Source organism: Neodiprion lecontei, chromosome 3 (genome assembly GCF_021901455.1).
Source record: "Neodiprion lecontei isolate iyNeoLeco1 chromosome 3, iyNeoLeco1.1, whole genome shotgun sequence".
NCBI classification, from domain to species: Eukaryota; Metazoa; Arthropoda; class Insecta; order Hymenoptera; family Diprionidae; genus Neodiprion; species Neodiprion lecontei.
Genome location: NC_060262.1, coordinates 40,129,841 through 40,150,353, shown reverse-complemented (window position 1 = coordinate 40,150,353; position 20,513 = coordinate 40,129,841). Strand labels below are relative to the sequence as shown.

General features: G+C 39.3%; 1 protein-coding gene across 1 annotated transcript in view; it reads right to left on the bottom strand.

The window, feature by feature from the left end:
- Positions 1-1,494: 1,494 nt before the first annotated feature.
- Positions 1,495-20,513, bottom strand: part of LOC107226568 (ATP-binding cassette sub-family G member 4) — a 32,323-nt gene continuing 13,304 nt past the window's right edge. The window contains exons 3-12 of the mRNA XM_015667424.2: positions 12,106-12,344; positions 6,122-6,239; positions 5,816-6,005; positions 5,288-5,495; positions 5,031-5,207; positions 4,574-4,944; positions 4,184-4,352; positions 3,801-3,901; positions 3,545-3,700; positions 1,495-3,016 (exon numbers count right to left, since the gene is read on the bottom strand). Coding sequence (XP_015522910.1) covers positions 2,672-3,016; positions 3,545-3,700; positions 3,801-3,901; positions 4,184-4,352; positions 4,574-4,944; positions 5,031-5,207; positions 5,288-5,495; positions 5,816-6,005; positions 6,122-6,239; positions 12,106-12,344 — 2,074 coding nt within the window. The 3' untranslated portion in view covers positions 1,495-2,671. The remainder of the gene's footprint in view (positions 3,017-3,544; positions 3,701-3,800; positions 3,902-4,183; positions 4,353-4,573; positions 4,945-5,030; positions 5,208-5,287; positions 5,496-5,815; positions 6,006-6,121; positions 6,240-12,105; positions 12,345-20,513) is intronic.

Below are 20,513 nucleotides of genomic sequence, written 5' to 3'. Positions count from 1 at the left end.
ACAATATTGATAATAATTAAAGAAACAAACAAACAACATTTCGCTTTTACAGTTACACAGCATTTAATCGACTCTCTATACACGTATATGTAATAGCACAAAGCGTACGCTCAAATGGCAGCCACGATTGATTGGTCAAAGTGTGAATTTCTTATGTATTGTTATTTTTATTTCCATTTTCTTGTTCTTTTTTTTTTTTTTTAACTTTAGCATTTTCCTTCATACGATTTTTTTTTCTCTTCCTTTTTTACAGAACCTTACACCTACCTTACCGTCATACTGTTACATTTTGATAATAATGCAATGAACAATATCGGTATTTACGACGCGAATTATATAATGTAAGATTGATTCGAGTGCTTGCTGAATTTTAATTAATATTTGTATGCATTTATATAGATACACACACACATTAATTAACACGTGTTTCATACGCGTCACGTTGCGATGTAACGGTACAATTAACACCTCCGTGTTCGTAATGTGGGTCACCGCTTTTTTTTTATTTTTCTTTTCTTGTATTTTTTTTTTTTTTTATTCAATGTATTTTTTTCCCACCTTTTAACGTTTTTGTTCCACCCCTGCAAAGTATTTCTCCGATATACTGTAACTGCCACACCGGCCGTGAACTCTACGCCCGGTCAGAAAATTACAAGTTACCAAACTGTTTTTTCTTCGCTATATATGTATGTATAATGATATCATGTATACACGCGTAAGTATATATGGAGGGAGAATGTATAATTTTAAATGGAATCTAAATCCCTGGCGAGTTATTTCGGCTATTCGAGATATTATCGTTATTATCATATGATGATCGTACCTGTATTACTTAAGTACTACCACATTATTTTATAACATAATAATGTAAATTAACAATATAATTATTGACTTAGCTACCTAATATCGATTATCTAATTCTAACAATGTATACATATACGTAATGTGTGTATATATATATATATACATGTTTACAGGTAGAATTTACCATGAAATTTTATTAAAATATTTTCTAACGTGTCGATGTAGTTTATAACCCTTACGTACATCGTATTTTTGAATAATTTTTTCTTTCTTTATTCTCTCTCTCTCTCACTCTCTCTCTCTCTCTCAATATTCAATACGCACAAAAACCCAAAAAACAAAAAGTCTGCAACTCATACACGAAATCTAAAATAAAACAACAATAATGTAACAGATTTCAAGATCCCGCCAAATAGGAATAAAAAATAAAAAATGAAATATCAAGTCCATCATTGTTCCCCGAATGTATAATAATACAGTATCTATAGATATACAAATAGTCTCCGACGCGTAATAAGGTATGCGTATAATAATATTATTATATTGTATTATATACACATAGCAAAACAGCGCGGTTCAGGCTGATGATGTTGCTGCCGATTTATATGCTCGTGATCAGCAGCGAAAATCCTCTTAACGACTAAGTAAAAAAAATATCATCTAAACCCTAGAAACGGATCTGCCGGTTGAGTTGGAAATATTTTTCGCGAAACTTAGTGAAAATTATTGCATTTGCTGCACGATTTTTTTTTTTTCTCCTCCTTCTTTTCGTCGGAGTGTAGGGTGTATTATATTACAGGTATATGACGATCGACATCTTCGTACATATACACGGAGTATATGTATTATACCTATGTGATTTTTGTTTAACCAAAGTTTTCCATGTTTATTTACCACACACGCTTACCAGGCAGTGAAAACGTGGCAACTTATAAATACGTCGCACTTACACGCTCAATCATTGAACGCGAACGACGAATTTGTATCTATAATGAAAATAAAGAAATGACTTAATCATTAAGTGTTTCGTAACTCCTCGTCGTCAACCGTTATTATTACAATATTACTGTATTTTTCCCCCTCTTCCTTACCGTAATATTATCTTTTTTTTTCCTCGTATAAAACCGCCGACTAACGATGCGGGATTTTTATTTCTTTCTCGACATTTCTCATTACGTTGTCGCATCTTCCATACGCCGTTCCGTTTTATAATATAACGTTGAACAAAAGTTCAGCTTATCATTATTTATAATCATACAGTGTATAGCTGAAACTTCGCGCGTTATTTTTTTTTTATATATATATATATATATATGATGATTATACATCGATCAGTACGAATGTAACATGAAAATGAGAGTATCATTAAAAAGCCATCGAAGTATCAGAATCGAGTTGGCTATCTTATATCGTAATAATAATTCAATTCCGTAAGTCCCGTTAATCGTGTTTCCTTCCCTTTCTACTCTCTCCCTTCAACTCACTCTCTCTCTCTCTCTCTCTCTCAGCCTTCCTCTTTACTCCTGATCCCTTTGCCATTCCCTCAAACAATATCGCAACAATTAAGCAAACCACCGCAAAAGCCCAGAGTTTTCATTCCAGCAGTCGCCGTGTTCGGTAATTAATGTTTTTTTTCACCCAGCGACAGAAAAAGCCCGTAAAGATTAACCGATCGTGAGTCTAACGATCCGCTCGTTAATGTAATTCATGTGAATTAAATTGTGTGTACCGGTCGACCAAAACGCGAATCGATTCGGTGCGACAGAGTGCATGCGTTTTGTTATGAAACGACCGTGAAAAACGATAAATTTGCTAAATGAAAATATATGTTATTGTCGATAAAACGTAACGCGGTAACGACGACTGATCAACGAAGAGATCTGAGCTTCAATCTCAGCACGAAATAGGCCACGATCCTTAGGCCTATGAGGAATCCGATCAGAGCCACAACGTCCACCCAGTAGACCGAGTTCTGCATCGACATTTCTTCGAGGAATTTTTTCGGACTTTTGAAATGGCAATAGACCTCCGAGCACTTGAGTTTCGCCCGGTTATCGCCGTACACCGATATCATCGCTCCCTCGAATCCGTACCGGATGTAGCTCACGTATGACAGGAATTTCAGGTAACCCGGTATCGCGTTGAAGTTCACGAAGAAACCGGAAAACAAGACGATGGGCACCGACGTCACGGGGCCGATGAACACTCCGCTCTGAAATGAAAAGGGTTCGTTGAAGATGTTCGTTTTTGCGGAAGACTGCAGGTAGCGGAGAGAGCAATTTTTGTCAAAGTTTGACGGGCTTCAAGTTCAATGACGACAAGAAAGCGGGCCAAGTTTCATCTGAATCGGTTCTTCGATTTTCGATTTATTTTTAGACGAAAAAATTATTAACTTTTTACAAGTATTTCAGGAACTGCTCAGGCTACTTTTTCCATCAAAATAGTATCAGATTTAGGTCAGGATGAGCCGCGTGCGATTCTGAGACTAAAAAGATTATGTCCGGTTATTGGTTCTCCAGATATCGTTGGATAGAAAATTTATCCATCGAGGTGAAAATTAAGGATGGATGTTATTCTCTGGAGGTCAACATTTAATTTTTCAGATGACCGTGACAATTTCCTCTCCGTTCCGAATACAGAGTGTATTAAGTTGAGCGTTAAAGAAGAACGGGTTGATTAGTCGAAGGCGGGAGATTTTTTTAAACCTCTTTTATTTAACTACAGTGAAGATGTGACTCACCTCTACGCTCATCGCGGCCCCAATTAACAAGCCGATCGACTGAGAGACCAACGATGTCAGGATGCAAATGGTCAGGTACATTAGAAATCTCCGAGCGTCGAGAGGCTGAGACGTCATGAAGTACACTATCATAACGTACGCAATTGAGTAGACGATCTGTGAAGTGAAAGGTGTCGTTAAGTAAGCGTTAGGAACAAAGCACGGATGAAGATGATTATTGTTTAAGTTGGACTGTTTCTTTTTGTTTTTTTCTTACTTGAAAAGGTAAATCCGCCAGAGATCTCGCGAAGTAAAACGCCTTGAGTGAATACCAGTAGTTCAGATGCTCCCTTACAAACACCGCCATTTCAATGGGGACTGAAACGGTAAACAGAGGTTCTCGATAATTTACGAAATCGAAAAATATTGATCGTCTGATCACTGCAACTGTCGCTCTCTCATTCTACCAAGATTCGTTTTCTTCTTTCGTTCATTCGTCAGAGAATGCGTGACTCGTTGAAAGAACCTTATCATCCTTATCAGACCAAAGAGTTGGCAGAAAATGTAGAATTTCAACCATACGATAAGTCTGATTGAGATTACAGCATTGAGACAGATACATCCGAATGCTCGATGGGATATCAACTCTATCGTACTCACATGTGAGAATAGTAGGCATCATAGCGGTGAACATGAGGAACATGACAGTGAAGAAAACGCATCCAGCGTTGCTCATAACTTTCGAGGCCTCGTTTCCAATGTCGTAGTAAATAGCACCGATCAGAAACCCAACGATTATGTGTGAAATCAGCCTTACTCTTGTTAAAGTCTGCGAACAAGACAAAAGTCCAGCTACATGAATGTCGAGCTCTTGGTGCACTGAACTGGTAGAAAACGCATCGGGACATCGAAGGCAACGAACCGTTATTGTCAGTGGAACATCACACCTCTCAAGTTCCACGAGTACATAATTTAGTGTACAAAACGGTGCTGCAGTTGCAGTTCAGGGTTGTAAATAAGCGAATCATCCTGTACGAATGGAATACTCACCATGTCTCTGATCTGTGACAGGAAGGTCCGTTTGAGCAATATCCAAAACTGCAACCATCCGTTCGTCGGAAAGCCAACCTTCTGCTCTATGCTTTCGGCACTGTCCAGGAGGGACGTGGTGCAGGAAACAGGTACGTTTATCACAGTCGGTCCACCCGGTGTTTTTGCAACCCCGTTTGGAACGAGCGCCGGGGCGTCGGTGGGCTTGGTCTGTTCTTGGGGTGGTGATTTTTTCGCAATGTCGTTCGACACCGTCTGAGCAGCGGCCAGAGCAGCCTGATGATGCTGGTAGTTGTTGCACTTCCCGTTGTTAACCGCCATGACCAACTTGTGAACGCACTCCCCGTGCTCGCCACACGCCACCTCCATTACTGGTCGAGAAAAGGAGAAAAATCGGTTGGCTACGAACGTATCTCGACAGTCTGACTTTGACTTGGCGACGTATTATTCGACCTACCGTAATCGGCCGGGTTGTGATAGCTCGGACAGTCGAGGCACATCGATGAGAGGAAGGGCACCAAACCCCCGACGTTTCCTTGATATATGCACTGTCCCTCGGCCAGGAGGTACAAGTTGTCGAACATCTCGAATAGCCTCGCGCTGGGCTGATGGATCGTGCAGATTATCGTCCTACCTGGTGGACGAACGGTGTTTTTTCAAGCTTACGATTACCAGAGTGCGTCATTATCGACTTCCTCACGTTTTCGACCTTACCTCCTCTGCTCAGGGACTTGAGTAAGCTGAGACACTGAAAGCAGGACGAACTGTCGAGGCCGGAAGTCGGCTCGTCGAAGAACATAACCGGGGGATTGTTGACCAGCTCCAGGGCGATTGACAGTCTTTTTCGCTGGCCTCCGCTGAGGCTGTGGGTCTGAGTGTTGCTCGCGTCGCTGAGCCCGAGGGTTTCGATGATCTCTGCGATCTACGGAAAAAGGTGAGGTTAGCTTCCGTTGACTCTTAACCCTTTCGTACGTACATTTTTCTTTTCATGCGATTCACTTGAAATTTTGTCTTCGTGAGCTTCCGAGCTCGCTGATCACGAGTCTGAACTCGAAATTCGAAAACTCAAAATGGTGGGTCCGATATGGAGGACATAAATTCAAAAAGGTCACTTCATTTTGAAGAAACTTTGTATTGCACGGTTTTTGGAGTCGCTGATAACGAGTCTGAATTCGAAATTCGTAAATTCAAAATGGTGGTCCCAGCATAAATCAAAGAGTTAAACGAGGATATAGAACCTACCACTACTTTCTTAGACACGGCACTGATGTCCTTTCCTAGTTTCAAGTTAGCGGAGACCGTCATCGCCTCGTAAACGGTCAGATGAGGGAGCAGACGATCGTCCTGCATGATGTAGCAGGACATCTTTCGAAATCTTCTGAGGTTCCTGTCCTTTCCGTTTATCAGCACCGAACCGCTGAGGTGCGAGGTCCTGGAATTGAGACGCAACATTCAGCTGGTGGAGAAATATATTCACCGGGAATTTACGAACCGACGAGCCGAACGATTAGCGTCCAGGTTCAGGACTACTAGACCTCAAGGACTCACTTGTATCCAGCTAGGACGTTCATCAGGGTGCTTTTTCCTGCCCCGGACGGTCCCATGATCGCCGTCAACTCTCCCGATCTGAATTTTCCGTTCACGCATTTCAATATAGTCTTGTATCCTGAAACAGAAACGAAGATCAAGTTTTTTCTTCTCTCTCTCTCTCTCTCTGTTTTTAAAATCAATTTGAACGGTAGTTAAAACTGTGTATTAATAATTATCAATGCACGAGAAGTTTGTGAGGAAATAAAGTAAGCATGGCAATTTGGATCCATTGGATCGATTTGAAAATACCTTTTAATATTTTTATTTTAATTTTTTTGTCTTTTCTTTTTCTTCTGCTTTTCAATTGGGTTGCGGAAAGATAAGCTCGTTTCAAATTGATCAAATTTTCCGTTTCTCCGACCGGTCGAAATTCTCCTCCACGCAATGTGGCCTTCTTGCAAAGCAATCGAGCGCAGAGTTCGGGGAACTCTGAATTTTACAGATCAGCGTCCGTAGAGCGACCGCAAGATTTTTCGTTGGATTTTTAAACGAAACTTTACACAAACTTCTCGTACGCTTTCGTGTAGACGATACACATCGACAACTTCGCCGGCTGGCCATAAATATTGTAAACTCTATCTTCATGCATATTACAGACGTTCCTTCGACTTCAACTTATCCCCAGCAGTAGCCTTGCTCGACGGTAACTTCGTACATCGCGTGTCGATCCGTATTCTAATATTACGCGAAGATTTATTTTCCGCATCTGTATTATCAAGGTTTTCTTTTCTTTTTTTTTTTTTTTTGGTTTTTTTTCCCTTGGCAAAATTGTTGGTTACTTTATTTAGTCAATTTACTCTTGATTCGAAGAATTATTTTTCAACTTGTAATTCGATGCAGAAATTTTTCCTTTCTGTCTTATTTTACGAATATTTTTCATTTCTCGGAAGATAACAATAAGTGAAAAAAATATTCACCTCACTTGCGTTTATTCGGTTCAGAGAAGTCGTTGATAAAATTCTAATTTAACGAAGGAAAGAATTATTCAGTTGGATTGAGAAAACTAATTGATCTGATGAAACGAATATATTACTGGCTTACGGTGTAATGTTTCGTACGATTTTGAATTATATAAAGAACGTAGATTAAACTGACAAAATATTTACTCGACTCCAATAAATATTGATTACTTTAAATCAATTTCTTCACGGAAAAGAAGGTTTATTTTTTCGTGTTTCTTCTAAATTTATGACAATGCAAAATACTTCGTTCCAGTCCAAATTTAATTTATTTTTTCGGATCAAAGGAAACCTTCACAATTCAACGAAACAACTTGTCATTTCGTATATTTATATGTAATATATACAGTTACAGGAAAAGATTTCTCAAGGTGAAACAAGTTTATTTTCACTTGTTGCTTTTTTAATATTTTTCGTTAACTTTTTCCTCGGTGTATAAATATAGGATTGCTATTGTTATTTGAATTAATAATTTGACTGATTTGAATTTTTTTTTTTTATTTCCATTTTTCTTTTTTTTTTTTTTGCCAACAATCCGATGATCACGAATTTTTGTTCATAATTTGAATAACTAATTGTTGATGCAAATCGTTCTCCGATCACTCTCTAAATTTGAGTCAGTCAAAATTGACCGAATCGCAATTGCACATTAACGGTGCTTCAATGTCAAAGTTAAATTTATTTAATTGAATAACCTTTGAACGAGTGAATTTATCAGAAAATAATAAAAGACCTTTTTTGAAGAGCGTTGAATTCTCTACAAAAATAAGTAAGTGAATCTTCTGTACGACGCGTCGTTAGCTAGTAATAAAAATCAAAAGGAACAAAAACGATTTTCTACGTGTCATTCTTATATAGAAAATAGAAAAGTGCGATACGCAGCCTCTCAATGTTAATGTTAAGAGCTGAAATTTTAACGGGCGTATTTTTATACCGAAATGAAACTTTCGAACCTGTTTCGAAGGGAATAAAAATTTGTTTTTCAGTTTGTTTTTTTTTTTTTTTCTTTTATTTGGATTTGGCAAAAAATCAATCCTTCCTTTGGTTCTGCGGAAAAAAAGTCCGAAAATAGCGTCGTTTCATCTGCGCGTCGGGAAATTTCCCGGAGTTAGGATCGTTAGGTGCAAGCGCACCGGGCGGTTTATTCCCGCGTGCATCTGCGCGGCTTCTGCAGGAAAATGTCGTTCTCTCGGTACACTTGTATCGATTTTTTTCGGGCAGGTCGTTCACACCGAGTCTGTGTGTGTCTGTATAGACGAGGACAGTCGACGTACTGCCGCAAAGAAGCCACGACGTCTTATTGGAGCGAATTCCCCGTCGGCGTAACGCGAAGTCGATACCTTGACCGATCGGCGAAAGCCTTTCGATTCGCCCTTGAATTAAAACGCCGAATAATTTTCTCCATCCCTCGTTAAGTACGCTATTTTATAATCTACGTTTTAATCTGCTCGAAAATTATGCGCCGACGTTCGCCGAGCGAATTTAACCCCGAATTAAGATACGATTTACCAAAATCCGCCCGTCTGATCTTCGTTTTTCTGCAGAGTGCAGGTCCGAGGTATTTTTTTTCTTTCTTTTTTTTCTTTTTTTTGAACAGTTTCAAAGGCTCAGGCAAATTGAATCGAATCCAGTTCGTTCGATCGGTCGTTGAAAAAACTTCGCAAAATTGGTCAACTGATGGGAATTTTTTCGACCGAACTTCTTTGATTACGGAGTCAGGAATTTCCGTCTGAATTTCCCTAGCAAGGACAAAAACTAAGATACGCAACCCTGAGGGAAATTCTTACCCCGTCATCGTCAGCATGAAAGGACACACTCGAATATACCCGAGGAATTTTTCCCGGCCGCGTACGTATAAAGAATATACGAAATTCCTTGTCGCGGTATATTTTCAGAGTACCAAGGTTGTAGAAACGTAGGGATATAAAAGCACCGCGAGACAGGAGCAGAGATGCAATATTCACGTCGAGTTATTCGTAGCGGTGAAAAAGAAAAATACCTGGCTGTACGAATTTTGAGAATAGCGAAGGGCGCAACAGCGAAGGGATTTCGAAACGGTTCCGATATCCTTTGAGCAAAGTTTTAACCCACTACGGCATTCAACTCTCGCGCCAATTTTGCCAGAAGGATCAGTCTGCGAAGTGCGTTCCCTGAATTCTAGATCAGGGAAGAAACGGGAGCTCGTGACGTGTCCTTGACCTTTACGATCTTTTAACTTATTTGACAAAAACTACCATTCTCGACGGTCAACTTTTGAGGGGTGAATAAAATACGGTCGGCTATCCGGTGTCACGAAATTGCGAAATTATGTCTGAATATTGCATCGAATCGTCGCTAATTTGTCACAGAATTCTTGTCGTGGGGAAAGACTCGATGGAAGAACCTTGTCAATGCATAGTTTGCGAATTTCCGTGGCGTTCGGAGGATCCGGTAATTCGTCCCTGAGGTATTTATTGGCTCGTCCTTAAGGGGTAAAGGCTACTCCTCGGCGTGAAAGAAATTGGGTATTTGAAACAATTTTTTTTTCTTTTTTTTTTTCTACAGTAGTTCAACGTATTTTATAAAAAAATATAATTTCAAGTTGTTATGCAGTGTTTTAACTTTATTCGACAAAGATTTCAAAAAAAAATAATGAAAAAACTAAATATTCATTGTGGACTAAGTTGTCGTCTTATTTATTGTAACCCGTTCCACAAGTAGTGATTTGCTGTGACCACTGTAATTTAAAAATCACTCGATGGATTTAAATGAAATTCATACAGTTTATTGCAGGCATAAAAAACTCGTGCCTGATCGGAGGATTTTCTTTTTTTTTTTTTGATCAAACGAAGCAACAAACCAGCGCTTTTTCCGTTAAAAGTTCGCAAATAAAATATCAGAAAACGCCATTTCGTTTGGCTGCAAAATAATAAAAAAAAAAGGATACGATCAGGCACTAGATCAAATATTAAACCAATGATTTTTCTTTGTTTGATTGATTTTAGATTAACCAGTACAAAGTTACGATGGTTACCGCAAAGCACTGTATGTATATATGTATATATATATTTTATTTTTTTTTTTCTTATCTTTTGTCAAATAAAGTTAATACATCGCGTAATAACTTGGTATCATTTGTTTTATAAAATACATAAAAAAAAACAAAAGAATCGTTTAAAGTACCCATTTTTTCACGTCGCTGAATAGCCATAACCGCTTAACCTTGCAGGATCTCTTCCTGACAGACTGAACAAGGATATTGCACGGTGACACGTTTTGTAAGACCGTTCTGGCTGCATTTTTTCCGTCTTGTCGCAGCTTGAACTGGTTTATGAAACACCGCAGGACTCGGTTCAGCTGCCAACTGGGTCAAACCTGTCCCCGCAGTTTCGAGCCAATTTTTTTGAACGCGAAACGCCAAATTTCAGTCTCCGGGACTTCCGGAGAACGTGTCGGTTCCTTCACTGAGAGAAATTTTTATTTCCGGTTACCGCTCAGTCCTCAACTATTTTCATTTCTTACCACAATCGAAAAATATAGTTCTAGGTAGAAAATGAACATTAGTTTTTTAGCTGTTAGGCGTACCTCGTTTTTCGTAATTCCAACAATATTCAAACAGTTTTTTTAACGATACCGGTTTTACTGAAATTTTCTAGTTACTGTAACAAATGAAATTTTTCTCAGTGTTACACATCCGCTAGGATTTTTATTTAATTCTATTTTCATCACAGTCCGTTGTTATATTAATTTTTGACAGGTTGAAAGGTTGCTGGAAAAGTTGGAACGGCGTGATTTAAAAATGTAAATCGATCGATTGGAAAGTTCAACGCCCTGATATTATCGAAGTTATAAATTGCCCCTAATCGATAATGATTGCAGGAGTGGGCACGGCGGTTTTAAACTGGCCCTAATTTTCCGGAATGAATACAAGAACGGCAAACTCGTTGACGAGATAAACGAACGGCCTCCTCCCTTATTGTAATTCAAATGGTTGACCTTTCGCTGCGTGAACTCAGAAGCGAACCATTCCGCTCGGCGTTTCGTCTCGGTCTGTATGGAATCGCCGATTACGATCGATCGACCCGCGCTCTTCGTGAATTATAAATATTTACCTCAACGACCTGATTCGACGATATTCCGTCGTATGATAGATCAGGCCGTTAGACAATTCGACGTTTTTGCAAATAGCGTGGAACTTCTTTGTATGAAAATGGAAAGAGAATCGTAATTCGATATTTTAGCTGCAGGTTTTTCTAATTGTAAGACGAGTTGATGGAACTTGGTTCATTCGGCAAGTTGGGTGTAAGGTTATTTTTAATTCTACATCTGCTTGCTGTAGCTAATATCGCGTCGAGTCGAAGATAAGAATACAAGTATCAGCCTGTATTTTATTTTAACCGTTGCAAAAATTTGATGTCGGAGCAACGATGAATTGATAAAGAACGCCTTGTTTAACTCAAAGAATACAGTGAATCGAAAAAACTGATCTCGCGTTATAGAATTACTACAAAATGTAGCATTGAAAGCTGTAATCGTACAAAATAGTAACTCGTACATCATTTTCCTGTAAATTCAGGTTTGACATTTAAAAAGTCGAATTTTTTACTCTTGGATATTTTCGCAATTCAATAGTCTCCCCTTTGTAATATTGGCCATTCTCGAAAGACAAAAAAAAAAAATTCCGCTATAAATTTATTTACACACTCTCACACACATTTACGGTCCTAACGACGTTTTTAAGTGTCGGTAGTTTGACTTGGGATTTCATCTCGTCGACTTTTTGGTCCTTCGCATTTTTGTACCCCACCCAATTTTTCCCGGTACACGAATCGTGACAATTTATTAATTAACTAATTGTTTTCCGACCAAGCAGGATCCTAAAAATCTACCGAACTATCAGCACGTATAAAATATGGAAAAAGATCAACAATTGCGGAGTTAAAAATTTCTGACGCGAACGAGATGAGATTGAGTTTATTAAAAAATGTCTGACAATGAGCCAACCTCTCTTTCTCCCTTCGGAAACGCTGTAGGCCAAATTCTTGAACTCTATGTCGACGGGTGGCCGCTTTGGAAGATGCGTCAGGGAAACGGCGGGCCGTTTGCCATTTCCCTGGCTGCCAGGACTCGCTCCGCTGTGATTGGGCACTTTTCGCGCCAGGACTCCGCCAGTGGCCACAGTAGCCACGGCTCCGTTTGTCGATGTCCCGTTGCAGCTGCAGTGAATGTTGTTCTGAGATCCCCTGGAAGAAACAATGGAGCAGACTTGAAGTTTGGTGGGAAATTTGGAAAATAGCGAATCAAGGTGGCTACGTCGTAAAAGGACGAATTACGTGGAGTGGCGATGGCCACGAAAAATTAAGAGTTGAAAAAAATAATCGAACAGGAAAATTAATCGATTCGTTGATTATTTCGTATTTATTTGAAACGGTGCATTTGAAACCACGGTTTTTGCAAAAGTCGTAAATTTCAGTACAAAGTCTGAATGGCGGAAGAGTTTTTTGACAATTTATAGTTTCATTTCAAACGTTTATTTATCTTTCACTAATTATTATTATAGAGGTACGTAGTAGATACGACAATTATAATAATTGATACTTTGATCGCATAAATTGATATTGTATCGCATCGTTCATGGGAGTCAAAAACATAAACAGATTGATTTTGGAAAATAATCGATTATACTCGATTGATCGGGCAAGAATAGTCATTATTACTGTGGAGGTCAGAGCAGAGCCTAGACAATATTTAAACCAATACAATTTTAGACATTAAAACAAGAAAATCAATACTTATTAACCCTTACGCTTCACACCGGGGTCGAAATAAACCCACGGGATGTTCCGTATGAAAAATATCGAAAATAATCTGATTTGATGCAAGATGAGTGATGAAAAATTGTAAGAATCTTTAATTCCCTCTTTATCCAAAAATCCAACTTTACACGTTCATAAAAATACCTTTTTTCCATCGCGCAGTACCTCCAAAGCTTTTTTTCTTAAAAATCTGTCTCTCGAGAGTTACTCGGTCAATTTTTAGCTCAGAATATAAAAAATTCAGTTAGTTATAATTTTTTGAGTAGACTGATCCATTTTGCTAAAGATAGCTAACTTGCCGTGACAAATCATAGTCAAAGAGTATGTATCCCAGAATTTTTTCCAGTTATTCGAATCGATATCTCCGTTTCTACGCAATGATTTTTTATGTGAAATCTCCATCAGCGCTGTTTTGCGCACATCGCAGTGTTGTACACAAAAAGAGTGGAGAGTTAATTTAGTCACGCGCCCCAGAAAACTCGTTTGAAAATTATCTCATAGCCTCGAACTCTGCCGATTGTTTTATTCAAAGTTTTGCACACGCAAATGCAAAATTGTCTGTTCTAATTTAATGCATTCGAATTTTGCCGTGTTTTACTTTTAATGATTTCGTGCTGATGCCACCTCGACTAAATTTGATTCAACGACTTTAAATCCTGATCATCGGTAGCGGCGTGTAAGTTATCACAGACACGATCGTCATCGTTTTCTGCGATAAACGCGGCAATAAAAAACGGAGCCACGTTATGCGGCCGAAGGATTTGCCGCATAAACGACAGTAAAGCCCGATACGTTGCAATATCAGCGACTGTTATTACTGGACGTGGAAAACTGCAAGGGTAATCGATTTTCGCGACCTACAAAAGAACCCGATGCTTTGTATAACGGCCGAAAGCTGCTTACTACGATCGTACTTTTTACCCCGATTCTGCGCCTCTTCGCGATTCTCGATCGCGAATTCGTAGCGCTCGATTCTGCGCGGATTTCGTGCTCGTTGTCGAATTCAACGAGAAGATGAAATCATTGGTCTCTTATACGTTCGATAGGGTAATTCGGAAAAAAATAATTTGTGATTTTCCACCATGGCACCCCCTAAAAAGTTTGTTCAGGCTAAAAGAAAGATTCTGTCAAAAGATGAGGGATCAACGTTATGTGGAAGATCGCGCTCGGTTGATGTTTCATTTTTATAAATTTTTTTTTAAATTTACGAAGTATCGTGAATAAATTTCTTTTCATCGCTTACATACATATCGATCGCAATATCAATTTACGTCACACAGAAGATCTACAATTGTAATATCAAGTCCCCGGTTGACATTTGAGCAGCGTATCTCTGACGAATTTTTAATTACTAATTCAATCTGATGGAATAGTTGTAATTCAACGCGAACTTTTAATTTAGAGGAGAATAAGATTCCCGGTCGATACATCGTTGCGTCACGGATAGCGATCTTTGCGTTGAATATAAATGTGAGGAAAGAAATAATAATTGAAATGCTACATCGTGTTTCTTTACGAATTCAAAAAAATGTGTAAAAAAAGGTGAATAATCGAATGAGCGCGATCTTTCAGATAACGTACAAGGCTCATCTTTTTACAGAATCTTTCTTCTAAACTAAAAAAAACTTTTTAGGGGGAGCCACGGTGGAAAATCGTAAATTAATTTTTGCTGAAACACCCCAAGTCTATAAAACATCTAAAACATCCCCGCTCTGTTTTACCGACACATTAACGCGAAAATCACCGTGCGGATGTTATTTCGCTACGATTCGAACGGAAGGTTCGTTTCTGTACGGCGATCTCGTGTAAAGCCGTTCGTATCGAGCTGTTCTAATTTCGGCGAGGGAAGCTCGCCGCGCTTTTTCACCCTGAGACTTTTTATTTTCTCCGTGTGTCGTCGTGGGCAAGACAACGTTCGCCGAGTTGCGAGGGAGGAAATTGGCCATTCGCAATTCGGGGTTTAGAGAAATGGCGAATGCATTGCGCGTCTGGCTTTGTCAAATTAGCATCGTGAGAAAATTATGTACGACAGGGGAGGAGGGTTGGGGCTTTTTCGGGTGTTGTAAAACTTATTTTGGCAATCGGCTGATTATACCCTGTTGAAATTTTGCCAACGAATCGACGAGGGCGGTTCGCACAATTTTCGCGATCGTATCCGTCGATCGTATTTCTATCTTGGCCTTAGACTGCCAACCGATTACGGATTATTTGCAGTTGGGTAATTAACGGGAGATCTAGTCTCGCGATTTGGTTCGTCAAGTTCGACGTTATCGGCCTCAGATCTATAGCTCGGGAATATTTCCATCCGAAATTTACAGCGGTTATCTGGCAAGGAGCTGCAGCTGATTTTCGTGCGCTCAAGAATGTATCAAATGTAGAGTTAAGTTGAAAAGCTGTAAAGACAGAAACACGATGTATCGAAAGTTTGAAAGTGCGACCGAAGTTCATTGAATTGAAATAGCTCCCAAGGAAACTTGGAAAAACCGTAAATTTCAGCTTCGGTAGCAGGATTGTTTATAACTTTGAAAAGATCGCATCATCGAATCATTTTTACAGTGAAAAAATCGCTTCGTAAAAACGATTTTAATAAACTGTGGCTCGTTTTGTTCGTAAATGAATTTTCTATAAATTTATAAAATAAGATATTTGATAACGGTGAAGTATTTTTTGTTAAGGCATTGATTTACTATTCATCATTTGTAATGATTTTAGCCAAACAAAAGACACGAATTTTTTGATTTGTAAAGAATTTATCAAACGAAACGATTTTTTCATTCTAGAAATCATTTGACACTGGGATCTCTTAAAAATCGGCAATAATTACGGTATTGTAGCTGTAATTCATCGTTTCACAAAAAAGAAAAAATTAAATAAACATTTTTGTCTTCACGCATCTTTGACTGGAATGTACGTTTGGTAGATCCTTAAATCCGTTGGAATCCTGATGGTGAAAATTCGCTCTGAACATCCGTCCGTCGTCTGAGAGGCGCGAAGTAATTATCAACCTGCCAGTGTCGCCTGATCGCGGAGAAAGCAAATTGGCGGACAAAAATCAGCTCGAAAATGAATCCCCGATCGGGCGTCAACTGCAACGCGTTGCAGACGATTATAATTATCCGAGACGAGAATCGATTTATTTCTCTTTAAACCCTCGAAGGACCGAATCGCCGGATCCGTCTAGCCTGGCGGGTTTTTCGTTCGTTAATCAGCGGCTCTCTAATGACGTATATAAAAAGCGGCGCCCCCTCACAGGGTCAGAAAATCACTTCCCTTCTTCTGGACGCCCCTTTTTTCGCAATTTTTTCCCTTAATAAACCCTCGTCTGTAGAAGTTACGCGACATCGATGCAGAGAGGATCATAGATTCATACAATATATATTCCGTTGGATCCGCGTCAAACTTTACTTTACTTTCTTCTATTTTCTCCAGTCTAGGCATACAAAATGAAGAAACGAGCATCCTTTTCGTTATTATTCACGAGCCGAGAACCCGGGGTGAATTTTAATTCAAAACGGAGTCGCATGCTTTTGCCGTACACGGTTCATTTTTACTCTTCACGTCCACGTGCATAGCTGTGCAATATTCGAAAAGCAGCAACGAATTACTTCGCTGCTTTTAACATTGAAAATTTGCGTTACCAATGTCACGTGATTTTTTTTACAGAACTGAGAAATCTGATATCTACAATCTTGAATTCTTTCTACTTGATACAAAATTCCCGCTGATAAAAGCTAGGATTAACCGAATACCGAAATTATGGAAGATTTTTTTCACAGTGATTGCTTCTCGTTTTAGTATCACTATCCTGATTGACAATAAGTCGAATAAATCTTCTAAAAATTGGGGGACCACACTGAGAAAAATTTTATTTGTTACGGTAACTAGAAAAATTGAGTAAAACAGGTATCGTTAAAAAAACTGTTTGAATATTGTTGGATTTACGAAAAACGAGGTACGCCTAACCATTTTGCGCTATCGTCGATCCTTTTTTGGTTATTGCAACGCAAAATCGCTTTTTAAGGTTTACTCTACTTTTTTAGTTAAACAAGGCTTTGACGTCAATTTATCGTTGCACGAACATTAAATTTTCGCAACAATTGCAAGAAAATATAGCAACAGTGATCGCAATGAGAAAGAATAGTAACGGATACCAGACTTTCTGGTAACAGCTAGAAAACTAATTTTCATTTTCTACCTACAACTATATTTTTCGATTGCGGTAAAAAATGAAAATATTTAAGGAATGAGTGTCAACCGGAACTAAAAATTTCTCTCAGTGCACCGCAGAAAACACCAACTCGTTCGCTACGAAATCCATTATCCATGGATAAAACTGTGAGTACAGTGTTGATGGCTCACCTGAGCTGTTTGTGGTAGTCGAAATCATCGTGTCCCATGACAATAAATTCTAGATTTCCAGAGTAGCACGTAAAGACGAAAGAAACACCCTTCACTCCGCAAAATTCGCGAGCATACTGAGGAAGATTAAAACGATTGCAAAATTGATTCCCGATCACGTTTATCGGATCGAAGTACCGATTATCGAAATATGACGGGAGATCACAGCTAGTATATCGCATTAACCTCTCTTCACTGTATTCTTTTTAATTATTTTCCCCTCTCTTTCTCTCTCGGCAAGGGACTTCGACCATCGACACACCGACGGTCCGATTCGATTTCGTACAAATTTTTATCGCCACTTGACAGATAGGCCAATATTGACTTGTGAAACCCGCGATGTACCCACTCGTAGATCGTGATCGCGACGTTAACGATGGATCGATGTCAAATTTGTCAAGTTGTCATTAGGCAGTTGCGTCAGGAGCGCCGACTTCGCTTTTCCAAAACTCGAGCTTCGCAGCCTAGCTTCGGGGGTTGAAAAGTTTAATGATATAACAAAACCCTACCCGCACAGATGGAACGATTAATTAACCTTTCGTTACTCCAACGTCGGTCTAAATTCACGTCACGTAAGCTCCGGCAGCTATCGAACCGCGGACAGAAGCTCCGTTGATCAATAACCCATGTGTCAGCCCCCGGATTTTTGAGCTTGCAGCTTCATTTTCGCCGCGCTTGTGTCGCGTGATAACCGTGCAAGAAATACAGCTTCATCGCAACGGGATAATGTTTTCTTTCAGTTTTTACCGAGGAGAGGAGGAGGGGGAGTGTAGAATTTCGAACTCGGCAAAGTTTTCATCGCAATTTCGAGCTTTCTTTTTAAATAATCGCAGCTAACCTGAAATCGATCGTCGAGAGTGATCTGCAACTGATAAACAACAGCGAAGAATTTCTTCGGATCGTTGATCTTTGATCGCGAAAAGCTACACTATCTGCGATTTAACGTCAGTCACCGATCGGATATTCCTAGCGGCGGATTATCAGATAGCGGATTATTTCTGCCTTCGTATCGTTCAGGCGATTTCAAATGAATCGTCTCGCTGCTGCAGCTTTTTAGAAACTCATCAGAGGCTGAATTTTCTCATCTTCTTCACTTCCATTCTTCCGATCTCATTGTTTCCGGATTCATTTCGAATCAACGAAGCGATGATCTCGGCCTTCGCATCAATTAGAAACGCGACCCGATACGCACTTGATACGTCCGTATTAGTTTCGCGATAAGAAAAGATTAACACCTGTGGCGTAAGTTTTTAGTTTATTTTTCCAAGATACGTAGTAATTGATAAAATATTCAGCGTCTTCTCTTCGCGTTTCCTTACGCATGGGAGTAGAATTAACATCAGACACGTTCGGTTGCCAAAAAATATATCACGCAGTCCGGATAAACCTTGCCGAAAATTGAATGTATATGTACGAGTATAGTGATGAAAAATCTAGCCAATTTGCGATCTCACATCAAGATCAAGAGTGGCAAGAGTGTCCTAATTTACAAGCATTTGAATCGTAGAAACCGACGAAGAGTCACCGGTCTAGAAATTAGTTTCGAAAATTAAGCATTCGATTCTCTGAAAATGGGAAAACGGCATTCTGGTAGCGCCAATAACGCCACGCCAAGGTTTGCCTTTGAGCACTGTTACAAGATTCGGGTCGGATGGCAATCGTTCGATGAAGAGGATACGCTTCTTTCCCTTTGCCCTTTTTCCCTCCACATCGACGATCTCTGTTCCGGATGATGCTGACAAGTGACAGTCTTCTCTCCCATTGAACGCCCCTTTTTTCCTATTTTTCAATAGTTGCTTGCACGTGAAAATATCTCCACCGAGATCAGGATGTTGTTCCAAAAAGCTGCACAGGTTTCTTATACCGTTTGTTATAGATTTTTATACACTGAAAACGGAAAAATTACTCGGAAAATTCCATCGCGTCAGGTTTTTTCTTGAACTCGTGTTTGTAGTCTCACTTGTCGTTGGAGTGAAATTCCCGTTTAACTCGAAATCTGGTATCCTGTTCTTGTTTATAAAAATCTTATGCAAAATTGATTTCTTACTTCCTTTTAATATGTATTGGAGGGAGAATCAAGAGTATGTAGAAACAGGGAAAGTGAAAATGAAAAGCTGAAGCGTGTATCAAAGAGAAGAAGAAGAGGTTTCAAAAGCAAAAGAAGAACGAACACGGAGTGTTAAATACATTTCATGAAGAAATTCTTTGTTTAATTTTATAAGAAATATTGCTTAGTGCGTTGTTATGAAATGGTGGTTTATTCGTCATTGCTGTACTTTTTTTTATGCAAACACCTTGTATTTTGCAAATATGTTGTAGGTAATTTAGCGAAATGGAAGTAATTGTTGGATTCAACATACTCGAAAATATAACATTTACCAAAAACATCCGATGCAGCTGGAATAAAAGATTTTTTTACAGACCTGTGCTAAGATACGAAAAGACTTTGCTGAAATGGAAAAACAAGAGGGAACCCCTTATCGCGTAAAGCGAGCCATCGGTTTACAATTATCGAGTTAAGAACGTCATTAAAAACACCAAGCAATCGGCTTGTACGCGAGAATCGAAGACTATCTCTCCAAGCGATTGAAAGAGAGAAGAGAAAGAAACCTTGAGATCGTGAAATGAACTTTGATCGGCAAAGAAGTTACCATAATTTGATCTTGGTACGGACACTAGAAGGAGCAGAGATCAACATTGTTCAGACGTACAGTATAAATTTGAGCTAGTGATTCATAAGCTCGCCGACAACCGTTACGGATTAGTGACGTACTCCTGGATGTACATTCGAATTGTAAATCAGTGAATTTTTTGTACGCATAGATATATAGATATATATATATACACGTCGCGACTACCATTACGAGCATAGGATCTGCTCTACGGAGCGATAGAAATCCTTTGTTACTTTGCCGAGTCGAAACCGCACGAATATTAAATCCGCAATCTTCTTCTTGTTCTATACGGGTACATGACTGTACCGGAAGAATCTCTGGAAACTTGAAAATCAACCGCGCGTGCGCCAAATAATTAAATCTCATTGGTCGGCGAAATCTTCACGCAGCGATATTCTTGTCCGCGACGCAGGCGTGCCAACGTACGCAAAATGTGTACGTTTGAATTTTCAAAGAGCATAAGCATTGAATTCCGACCGTTCTTTGAAGAGTCAACTTTCCGACCCGACAACAAACGCTTCCA